The sequence below is a fragment of the Macrobrachium rosenbergii genome, chromosome 10, assembly GCF_040412425.1.
Source record: "Macrobrachium rosenbergii isolate ZJJX-2024 chromosome 10, ASM4041242v1, whole genome shotgun sequence".
Taxonomy (NCBI): Eukaryota; Metazoa; Arthropoda; class Malacostraca; order Decapoda; family Palaemonidae; genus Macrobrachium; species Macrobrachium rosenbergii.
The window spans coordinates 30,228,196-30,240,863 of NC_089750.1; the positions used below are offsets into that span (position 1 = coordinate 30,228,196).

Sequence of the window (12,668 nt, forward strand, 5' to 3'; positions counted from 1 at the left end):
TAATGGCACAAATAGCTACTTTTAGGTTTCTTATTTTTATTTCTTAATTTCAAGCAACTTACTCTGAATTACATGAAAGTTAAATCTGCATTATTTGTATCTTCATTGTTTTAATATCATCTTAATTGTCTACCAAAGCTGCATAATGTAAAAGTCCTTGGTGAAATTTGCCAATCATGTCTTTCCTGTGCTTTACCTTCTACAACTCTCCACAAATCTGGCTTTCCTTCTCAACATTCTTATCCAAGTCCACAGAAGTGCAGCTGAGACAATCATGTACTATTCTCCCCAGGGTTGAGTGAAGGATAAGTCCTAGTCATCCCCATTTCCTTTCATCACTACCTCCCTACACATGGCATTTGTGTTTTTTCTTTATAATTTTTATTCTTTTCTGACTTCTGACTCCTAGTATTCTTCTTAAAGCTTTACTCTCAAAACAACATGATCTTTTGGACGTAGTTTCGTGTCCATGTAGTAATACAGATCATACTAGACCTCTGAGTATAATTTCTGCTTGATTTCCAAATCTTACTCAACCTGTCCATTGTTTCACTGAATTTTCTAGCCCCACTAAAATCCAACAAAGGCTTGTCCCCATTCTTTGTTAATCTTAAAGTTATTTTGAGTCCCATCTCTAGATATATGAACCAAAATATTAAACAAACTTTTCATATCGTGTACTGTTTTACAGTTTAAAACATCTGCATACTCTAAGTCTGGCAACTTTCTATCAATACCACATATTTAACCACTTTCGCATTATGAAATCTATAAGAAAATCAAGCACCAAAGATGAAATAACATTTCCTTGTAGCACCCCATTATTAACTGCAAAATTTATGACAAGATCATATCAACATTAACTTTGCACCTACTCTGTTCATGAATTTTTCAGTTATCTTTACATATTACATGAGAATGCTAAGGGGATGCAAGATCTTCCATAAGGTTTTTCTGTGGACACTGAAATGCCCTCTAATAATCAATAAAAGACATTGAAGGGGATTACTTTTCCATACACTACTGCACAATATGTCTTTACACAAGTATTTGATCTGTGCAACTCATGCTTTTTTATTTAAAAACCTAACAGATGCTATAAAACACCTAAAGCAAGTCAAATATACAAAATAGCAGTATTAGCAAAATTTTACATAAAACTTACTTTAACTGCTATAACAGCAGGTGACTGTGAGGACATCTGAGACTGAGGAGAAAGGAGATTCCTAAATACAGCAGCATTTGTGTTTCCTTGCGCCTACAAAAATAAAAAGAAAGATTTACATGAAATATTAATTTTTTCTGAAGACCTGTAACAACACTCAGCACGTGAATGTTCCTTTCTAATGAACAACTGCATACTTCAACAATCACAAAAAAGAAGTTTAAAAGTTAAAAATCTAACCTATACGTAAACAGAAAAACAACGAAGAACTGCCCTTTCCTAGTGTCAGAATTTACCAAATTTTCTTACAGGGAATGCAATAGCCTTCTGGAAGTGACTGATATGAACCTCATGTCCATTACTAACAAACATTACTTCAAGGACTATAAAGCTGATGTGTAAACCATGCTCTCAAGAGTACAGGTAACACACAAAATGCAGCTCTAAACAGCAGTGTAATATAACAGAATACCCTGTAGCCTATACTAGATAAAATCACTATAAACTGACATTAAAAAGGAAAGCCATTAACTTAGAAAGGAAGTTTTCAAAGGTTACAATTATATAAATTTTCATAAAATTCATTATTTGGATATTTACCTACTGTTAAAGATAGCTTATATCTCCATGCCTAGAGGCAAGTTGGCATTCAAACAAAAGAAAAAGGTCAAATGACAGCCCGGATGACTGTCTAGTACACCAGGTGTGTTTTGAATATTGTACATCTTGTCAGATTTCTCCTTGAAAGCCCACCAAGTAGTGGGGAGGTTGGGAAGGGTTTAACAGTAGGTAAGTATCCAAATAATATATTTTATTATGAAAATTTATACTTTTATAATAAAATTTATTATTTGGATACTTATCTACTGTTAAAGAGCTCATATCTTCTTGCCTATCGGCACATCTTTAACAGTAAGTGAGATTCATCCAAAATAATTTATATTACTTGGGATGAATCTTACCTACCGTTGAAGATAGCCAATTCCCACATTGAGAAGAGGATGGTGGTCTGCGCAGCTATAAAAAATCCTCTCGGCCCATCAAGCTAAAGGCTTCTTGCATGAAACTCGAAGCTTTCTTACCTGATCTGGAATCCTTTCTGGATCTTACTGCCACCAAACATTGGATTCTATTCGGGAAGCAAGGCTCGTATGTATGTGTTAGCCGAAGAGCAACCTTGCAGGGAAAACTGTTCAAATTCAGCCAGAATGAAACAGGAGCGGCATAAAGATACCCCCAAGACTGGGTCCAAAAGCCCTAAAAATGCAGCCAACCAAAATTAAATACCTTTAAGATATACAGGTAAGCTCCTACACAATACGTGTAACCTCATGCTCCCTAAAATATCAAAACCCAGGATTTAAAACAAAAAGCCTAAAAAATTGCTCTTTCTTCAGTTTAGGAAGAGACTTTACCGACTACTAGAAGAGGACGAAGAGCTTTACCATTTTTGGAAGCGATTCAGCATACTCAAGGAACTAAGCATCAAAAAACTGATCTGCACTTCTACTGCGCCTCAGTCACATCTTCAAGCAAAAAATTTGCCATAAAACTACATGGAGTCACGCCGCTCTTACATTAAGATCTTTACAGGTGAAAAGTATGGAGCTGGTTTCTCAAGCACTAGCCTCATAAAATATTTCACAGAAACTTCTTCCAGGCTTAACCTTTGACAAAACAATAGTCAACTGGCTCTTCCAGACTTAACCTTTGACAAAGATGTTCTAGGTTTTCTAAAATCACTAAAGGAAAGGTTCAATTTGCCTCTTCCAGTTAACCTATTTAAATATATTTTAACTGCCCTAACAAAACAGAGAAGTGTTTCCACTTCTTTCCCCAATACAGAGGTTAAATTTGGAATTCTTACAGTTCTTGGAAAAGCTTAGCCTTAGCACTATTCTTAGTTCTAAGGCAGAAAACATAAAATAGCATTCCCTTTACAACAGCCTTAAGGAGAGTGCCTGCAATAATCTTACTCTCTTAACTGACAATAGTGCAAACAAAAAGTGTGTTTCATAGTAAATGCTTCAACGGAACTCATTCCATAGACTGAAAAGGATCAGCTGATAAAATTTTAGAACTATTGTATGTATAAAATCCAGAGACCAAATGATACTAGAGTTCTAGAGGCTGCAATCTCGACTGATCTCAACAGCTTACTGTGGCAATCATTAGCCAGATCCAACTGCACGACACAATACCAAGGAAAGCACGGAACCATAATCTTGAAAGCAGGCAGTGATAAACTCTTACTATATCTAAGAAACTCTGATGTCTACAGGGGTATGAGTGCTGAAAACTCCTCTACAATGGCACCTGGAACAATACACAAACTACTGCTTTTGATAGAAGACCATGGTTGTTCTCCACTTGATTACGGGAAGAATCCGAGATATCTTCGAAACCCCTTTATTGGGAGCAGACTGTTGAGCATCTGCAAGTGGTTAAGTACGTGAAGCAGAAGTGGAATTGCATGGAATTCGGCAGTTTGAGTCAATTTCTCCTTAATGGAGTTAGGAAAGTCTACTGAAAATCATAATGCACATGACTGAGCCAGACGAAGCAAGTTCCTTGGCCAACTTGAACCAGTTGACTCAGTAGAAAAGAATTCTTGTTCATAAAATACAATATCATCTGCCTAAGGGCAAAAAATTCCTTGTGAATACTTGAGGCACTGTGCACGAGCCAAAGCAATGCCCTCTGAACAGCAATACCTTCCCTGCAAATACACAATGAAGGAACTTGCATGACTGAGGATCTAATAGCATGAGGAAAATGCATCCTGCATGTCCACCAAAACATCCAATCATTCTTTTGAAAAGTTACTAAAACCATGCTGGAAAAAACCATGAAGGAAGGGGACAGGAGCATAAAGATGTTCAGATTCAGTACATTCAACACTGGGTGCCAATCTCTAGTTGCTTATGGAGCTGAGAAGTCACAGGTAAAATCCCGGTGAATTACCGACACCTGCTCCATTGCATTCTTCTCTAATTACAACCTCCTACTGCAGAACAAGATACTTCTGCTGGAGAAGATACAAAAGAACAGCTATAAGAGACTAAGCAGGTGGAGGGGAAACCCAAAAGGAATCATAACTCATTTTCAATACCTCCACCACTTTGCAGTTCTGCTCTTAAGTCTCTCCAAAGCATGCCAGAAAGCCAACAATTTGCATCCTACAGGAACCTGAGGGCTGAAGAGATACCTGAAAAGTATGAAAGAATCATGAGAAAGAGGGTACAACTTATGCCAATACAGTACATCCTCCTTTGTCACTTACAAAAGTCAGACTTAGAAGGTTACGTGAAGGAGAAACCAAGAACTGTCGATCACTATGGGGAGACCAAGATCTTCATTCTATTATATACAGTCAAATTTCTAACCAATAAAAAATATTCCTCAATTACCTATTATTTTTCTCCTGAACCACATAGGGAACATACGAAGGCAGAGATGGAGGAGGAGAAGCAACACTGGGAGAAAAAGGAAAAGGCTGAGTAGGTTTACGGCCAGCCCTAATGAATTGTCTACATAATTTATTGGCCTCTTGCATCTTCCAATGCTTAACAAAATTATTCATTCTCTCAATAGATCACTCCTTATTTTCTTCACAAGAAGAAGAAAACCACAATCATGCCTCAACAGCTACGCTAACACACACATGGCCATATGTGGCCATCATGCACAACCGAACTATGTCCCTATACAGCCTAATGCTTTCATCTCTGCTTGTTGTAGATGACATAATGCAATAACAGAATTAGTTAGTTATAAATGATTTGTTTAACCAGACCTCTGAACTCTTTTAGGGTTCTTCTCGGGCTGGGAAAAGAAAGGGGGAAAGAGTACCTAAAAAATGTAGTTGTTAAATAAATAAATAAATAAAAAAAGGAGGGGAATTAGGGGAAAAAAATCAAGAGGGAAAGAAAGAAAAAAAAATGAGGGAAAAAAGGGGGAAGATTATATTTTACTTATCAATTTAATTTTGTTTAAGAAGAGAATGATATTATTAAAATTGAAAAGTTATTACCTTCTGCTAGAATATCCTTTATTGATTTATTTTGTAAATAAGTCATTCTTTCATGATGCCATCTGGGACAGTCAATCAAGATATGTTTGATTGTTACTGGGATGTTACATCTTTCACAAGTTATTGGGTTTGTGTGCGGAGTTGACATCAGATGACCATGTGTGAGTCTGGAGTGTCCTATTCTGAGTCTTGTTAAAATAACCTCATTAATTCTTTGCTTTTGGGTAGAAGAATGCCACTTTTAACCGTTCTTAATTTGTTTTAGTTTGTTTTGAGGGGGTATATTTGTCCAATCATTTTGCCAATCCCTATAAATTAAGGGTTTAACTGATGCTAGCCAGTCTGATATGGGGGCTTTCGTAGTAGCTGGGGGGATTGTACAAGCCAATTTAGCAGCTTTATCTGCTTTCTCATTACCCTCAATGCCTACATGGGCTGGGATCCAACAAATTTGAATTTGAAGGCCGTTTGTAATTAACTGATGTATTTCCCGTTGGATATTTTGGACAAGGTGATTATTTGATTTAAATGATCCTATTGCTTCAATTGCACTTCTTGAGTCACTCAATATGAGTGTTGAAGGAATTCCTTTTTTTGTTATAATCTTGAGAGCCAATTGTATGGCTGTTAATTCAGCTGTAAATACTGATGATATTAGAGGAAGGCCCATTTGGATAGTTTTATCACTTGAATAGGCTGATGAGCCCACTCCAGCTTCATTTTTGGATCCATCTGTGTAGATTATGAAGGGATTACCCTTCCGAATTATGTGTTCCATGGCATGTTGATGGTACATTTCTGTGTTGGACATATATTTCTTTGAAAGATATGATAAATATGTGCATATTTTTGCCCTTTTTAGTGTCCATGGTGTGACCAGATTTATTTCTTGGGTAAATTTGGGTATCATGTTATGTAAATTCAATAGATGATTAGTTTTTTTAGTAAATGAGTTTTGATTTGGGTTATTATTTGTATTTTGATTGAAAAATTTATTTGATGCAGGAGATGTGCCTGCTTGAAGGGATAAGCCTCTTCTTAAAGTAATTAGATCTCTGTAATATTTTAGAGGCAGTTGGCCTGCCTCTGCTAGGATAGAGACAGTTGGAGATGAGCGGAAGGCTCCTGTACATATACGTACTCCCTCGTGATGTAAAGCATCTAGAGATTTTAAAGTTGTTCCTGAGGCAGTTGAATAAATTGGACAGCTATAATTTATAATTGATAGTACTGTTGCATTGTATAACATTAACATTGTCTCTCGTCCTGCACCCCATTTGGTGTGTGAGATTTTCTTTAATAAAGTAAGGGCTTTAGATCCTTTGGCTTTGATATATTTGACATGATCTTTCCAATTTAAATGTTGGTCAAAAATTATACCCAAATATTTAACACTATTGAACATGTTTATCTCCATTATAAAGATATAACTTAATGGTTTGTTGTTTCAACCATCTTTTGTCTTTGTAGAAGACAATGCCATTTGTTTTATTTACCGACAACTTGAAGCCTACGGAGTTGGTCCAAGTGGTTATATTATTTGTTGCTATATTAAGTATTCTTTGAGCATGTCTCAAAGAATAACTTGAATAATAAATTACAAAATCATCCACATACAAACTATTTTGTACACCCTCAGGCAGGTTCATAGTAATGTCATCTATTGCCAGGGCAAATAAGATGCAATAACAGAAAACATGCACAATACTGTATAGAAGAAAAGCAGCCAAAAATAGTCAATTATTACTAGTTCATTCACACTGTCTGCACACACAAGTGATTACAGAGACAGTCCTAGTGGGTTAGCCAAGACTTATTAATGTTTATATCTGAATGCCGATCGAACCTAATGGTGTGAAGATATAAGCTAACTTTAACAGTAGGTAAGATTCAATCCTAATAATTTCAAAGTTTATTACTGCTAAATATGTGTCCTTAAGCAGTGACACCTGGTAAGGAAACAGTTTATGCTTTGTACATATTTTATTGAAGGCAATCAATATAATTTACTTTCTCTTTAGATGTTACCTTCCAAGAGTAATATAAGACAACTTCCTAAAGTCTGCTTTACTTTGCCTTCTTTTGTGTGAGGCACCCTAGAAAATTACAATCAAGGCAGATTTCCATAATAATACAGTAATTTGGAGCAAGTCTGCCTGGATACACCACCTGACGGATATAAAGTGACCATTCCATTTTCATTGCTAGTCAGAATGAGCAAGACTTTTAACAAGTATCTGAAGCTCAAAAACTCTATGCAGAGGAAACATGGGCACTCACAAGGAAAATTATGAACAAATATGGGGCCCATACAATTTTAAGAGTCACACCTGATGAATCGTGGGAAGATACACAAATGAGGAACATGAACAGAGATGTGACCAGAGGCTGGAAAAAGGATGAGAAATATTTTGTCTAAAATTAGTAGATATCCAAGTAGTGGTATGAAGATCTGTATGAATACCCAAAATATCATGGGAAAAGTATACTGATAAAGAACTAGACCTGATAAGCAGGTCATGAAGACAGAGTAAAGTCAAAAGACAGTGGAGAGAATTCTTTCACTCTAACCCTGTTAAGGGAAAAAGTTGACATAAAAACATTAATGATGATGATAGTGAAAAAAGAAAACCATTACACCACTACAACAATGACTGTACTTCAGTTTTATTGCTGTGGACTACTCTTAACCTAAAAATAATCTTATTTCATGAATTCCATAAGTATAACATTCATACTGAACTTCAAACATGGACACAGGTGAAAGCATCTTACCAACCTTACATTGTACCTCCTTAAAGGCAAAAATCCATGAGAGAGAGAGAGAGAGAGAGAGAGAGAGAGAGAGAGAGAGAGAGAGAGAGAGAGAGAGAGAGAGAGAGAGAGAGAGAGAGAGAGAGAGAGAGAGAGAGAGAGAGAGAGAGAGAGAGAGAGAGAGAGAGAGAGAGAGAGAGAGAGAGAGAGAGAGCTGTCTATTATACATGACTCTTTGGTTGCAGAAAGTTAAGATTGAAACTAAGAGACAAACACAAACCTGCTGAGGTTCTGTTTGAGGTGGAGTTGACTTTTTCACTTCTTCACTTGCCTCATTTGATTGTTCTGAAGCAGTGGATGAAGGCTGCACTTGCTGCTTGTTTGGCACATGAAGTGTTAGAGTCATTACAGGTGATAATTGGTTCACCTGTAAATTATCTGTAAAGGAATGGAATAATTCACAACATACTCAGTACTTGATTATGATACTGGATAAGAACTTTATTAAAGTATATTAAATTCAAATTTCAAGATGATACTGTAACAATCAATCTAAAGGAAAAATAGATAATTTTCTCAGCTACTAAAATACTGTGATCAATACTTACACTGGGCAAGCATGTTCCGAACTTGCTGCTGAATAGCCATGATGTGATCTTTGGTAAGACCAACTCCAGGTTGAAGTCCCTGAATAATTGTTTTGGGTCCCTGCTCTGTCATGCGAACTTGAACCTTAAGCGTTAAACTACTGCCTGAAGTTGTGTTGTTATTGTTATTTTGTGAACTGGAAGTTACAGGACTCTCTCCACTTGCACTAGTAGTAGTACATGTTGAGTTTGTAGCAGCTGTTGTGGTAACTGGAGATACTGCTGATGAACTGGATGTTGTTGACATTACTGTCTTCACCATTGTACCATCAGGAGCTAGCATGGTTTTAATTCTCGGAGATGTATGTCCACTCTGAGAGATACCTGCTCGAACACTATTAGCAGATGAAGTGGATACCGCTGCAGCTTCACTAGCTCCAACAGTTACGACTTGCTTTGCTTCTGGCAACTGCTTGAGAAGTACCTGCATGCCATTTACTTTGACGACATGACTACCAGAAGTATTCGTGACATGGGTACTTGCTGTGGATGATGCGGCAGTGGAGTTGACTTTTGATGTAAATGCAGTATTAGAACTGCTTGAAACTGCACATGGTTGGACAGTCTTTGTTTGTTGAGTAACTTGAATAGCTGGAGATGCACTGGTACCGGATGAAGAAGACTGGTTGTTGGAGGGCAACTGTGATTTATTAATAAGCTGAAATTTACCATCAGAACGCTGGACTAACTGCTGACCTTCTAACAATCCTCTTACTTGAAGTTGTCCATCCGGAAGTCTTATAATTTGAATTTGCTGGCCTGGTGCTCTAGGACCAGAGGTAGGAGTGCCCGAGGGTGTTGAAGGAGTGTTTGTGTTTGTTGATGCACTGGTTGGAGTAGACATTGGAGTTGCAGGCCTTGGAGTTCGTGTCTGCACTACTGTTGTATTAGCAGAGAGAGGTAGTATCATCCGTTGACCACCACCACTACCTACTGCTTGTAATCGTATGACCTTGTTTCCCTGGGAAGTTACCTGAACTTTTGGTGCACCTCCAACAGGAAAAATAGTGCTGCTCCCTAAACTTATACTCTTATCTGTGGTCCCTGATGATTGTTGGGAAGATCCACTAGCACTGTTAGGAGTCTGGGTGGTTTGTACTGTGATGATACGACCATCTCTAGTTGTCATGAATTTTTTACCAGATACAATCGGAAGCTGTCCACCGATGGCCATTATTGTTGATCCCCCAGCTTGCACAACTTTAGTGGTTGCATTAGGATTGGATGGTATAGCCAGTTTAGTACCAGTAGCCGTAGTTATTGTTCCTGCTGAACATATGGACAATCTTACTATCCCTCCTTTTCCTGGTGGAGTACTTTCTAATGCTTTTTTCTGGTTGAAGTTGGCTCTTTGTATTTTCAGCTGCTCTTCCATACGTGCACGTATTTCTGCTGGTGAAGAGCCTCGAGTTGTTACTGTTTGAATGCACTCTCCTCGTTCACCAACAGATCTTTTGCTAACAGTTGCTGCTCTTTCTAAGCGTTCACCAAAGAAACGTATCTCCCACAAATCTAACCTCTCTTCCTCAACCCACTCTTCAACACTTTGAGGTTCTTTGTTAACAGGTGACTGGGCGCGTCTTCTTTTCCGCAATCCACTGCGCTGAGAAGGAGTGAATTCTGAAAGAAAAATTTATGTATATATACCTTGAGGATTTCTAATTAAAACAACAAGAGGTAAAATATATTAAGTTTGAAGCTTATGCTATAAAACTGCCAAACACAAAATGAATATAAACTACAACCCACTAATACGTAACTTGAATATACAGTAAACCCCCTGTATTCGCGGGGGATGTGTAGAGCCTCGATGGCTCAGTCGGTAGAGCAGCAGCCTAGGACTTTGTAGAGGTCCGTGGCGCGGGTTCAAATCAGCAGCAGACTGGTCAGAGAAGGCAGACACTTTGCTATCCGTGTAGACACCCCGGGATTACGTATGCAATCAACGGATAGGTTTGCTGATAGCAAATGGGTGTTACAGACTAATACACACATAAACAAAGCCACTCCAACATCTTCTAAAAACATAACAGACACCTCACACGTCTCGAACTCTCGACCTAACCGCCCAGTTCTCCTCGCTGCTGGGAGAAAGGGAGCGGGGGATTGGTACGATACATGTACACATCGTTACTGGGGTCTAAGCGATGTCAGGCAGGGCAGCCGATCGAGGCTATGGCCTACCCCAACGCCAAATCAAAGTCCTTCGAAAAGAAGGCATCGTGCTTACCCCATATAAAAATGGGAAAAAGCACGTTAAAACGAAGAAAAAATTCGCGGGGATGTGTACCACACGCGGCCGCCCCCGCGAATAGCTAAAACCCGCAAATACTTAGAACCCTTCCAAAAACACTTAGAACTGCCTATTTTGATAGTTCAAACACAAAATAAAAAAATTCTTATACAGGTATTATCCTACTTACGATGGGGTTAGGTTCCAAAAAAACCCACTGTTTGTTGGAAAAACATATCTTGAATATAGCCTAGCCTAAACTAGGGTATTCAGTACCGTGTATACATATACGGTAGCCTAACCTACAATATACAGTACTGTACTCTATATTTACATACCATATTATACAAACATCAACATAACAAATATGCATCTTTTCCATGGATCTTTTAAAATGTTGCCTTAATTCACTGTATCCAATAATATTGTATATACAGTGAAACCCCAGATTCAGCGGGGATCGTCCCCGAGAATAGGTCAAACCATGAATGCTTAAAACCCCTCTAAAAACACTTAGAACTGCCCATTTTGATAGCTTAAACACAGAAAAACCCTGTAAAAATGCTTATACCTGAATATTTTAATAGTTTTATCACAAAAAGTGCATTTATTCATGAAAATTATATGAAAATACAGTAATTAGTGAATATTTCTCAGTGAAAAATACCGCGAATCGGCGAATTTTCTGCGAATGATGGCTAGATATGTTCCACAGAGAAACCCACAAATGCATGAGTCCGTGAACGTTGAGAACGCGTATACGGGGGGTTTACTGTATTCTTATATTGCTTTTGTATTATAAATTGCAATCATAGCGATCAATGTTTTGGTTTGGAAATCGATTAAGCGGTAAGTTTATTTTGCTTTATTTAACTCAGTTCAGAGTGCTTTTCTTGCTTCTAGTTAGTGTAAATGAATCCATAGATACTTTATTTATATGGGGGCAAGGTTATTTTCTGTTATACAAAGTGTTTTTAAGTCGAAATATAACTTAAATACATCTCTCTGTGAAATTAACTTAGCTATTTTTTTCCATTAATACATGACGTTGGCCGTTTGGGGGCGTTTGTTTTGTCTAAAAAAAAAATCAAGATTCCGTTCACTATTTTCACTTGATTTCATCATCATAAGAGCTTTACTTATTTATCGTTTCTCGGCGTAAAAATAGCAGTAATGTGTTCTTTCATGCCCAGTAGTTTTGACTAAAATACTTTCTCTCCAATTTTAATTACAGTCGAGTTTCATCATTTTGCCGATGCACGATAATTTATGATCATTAGCAGGTTGAACATTGTTTTCCCAGCTTCAGCTACAACTTGCAGCTAAACTTAGCAGTACAATTCCCTGCTGATCTTTTATCCATACTGAATAAGGGTATAATGTAAAACTATATCAGTCCTATTCTAATTAACACTTTCGCATCTGTAGTTTGAGTGCCGCGCCTACCAGAGATCCAAGATGTCTGGGAGCGCTCGATAGTGCGAAAAAATAATTATTTCGAAAATTCAGCAAAAATATAAATTTTGTGCCAACAATGTTCATTTTGCTGTCCTTTTTTTCTCAGTGCTTATATTTTATGGTGGAACACTCAGAATAAGAGTCCCAGCCCTCTAAATACGAAAAAATTTGAGTTATTTGAATAAAAAAAAAAATCTTTACTTATTTTTACATTTTCGTTCGTAGCCCCAAAAACTATGAGTCAGGCAAATGAATTTTTTTTATGAGAAAGCCAACAAAATTCTCCAAATCTCGATTTATAAAATAATGAAAAACGATTAAGTACAGTTGGTGAAAAAATTGATAGAAAAGAGGGTAAGAAACAGAGCGCACTGCCCG

General features: G+C 37.4%; 1 protein-coding gene across 3 annotated transcripts in view; it reads right to left on the reverse strand.

Annotated features, from left to right (window-relative positions):
* Positions 1-12,668, reverse strand: part of E(bx) (nucleosome-remodeling factor subunit NURF301 E(bx)) — a 268,910-nt gene that overhangs the window by 88,594 nt on the left and 167,648 nt on the right. For 2 of the 3 annotated variants that reach the window (XR_010854269.1, XM_067110113.1), the window contains exons 13-15: positions 8,561-10,219; positions 8,233-8,390; positions 1,166-1,258 (exon numbers count right to left, since the gene is read on the reverse strand). Coding sequence is in view for 2 of the 3 variants with exons in the window: in XM_067110113.1 (XP_066966214.1) it covers positions 1,166-1,258; positions 8,233-8,390; positions 8,561-10,219 (1,910 nt within the window). In the remaining variant the exon portion in view is untranslated. The remainder of the gene's footprint in view (positions 1-1,165; positions 1,259-8,232; positions 8,391-8,560; positions 10,220-12,668) is intronic. The other variant, XM_067110114.1, reaches the window with a different exon arrangement.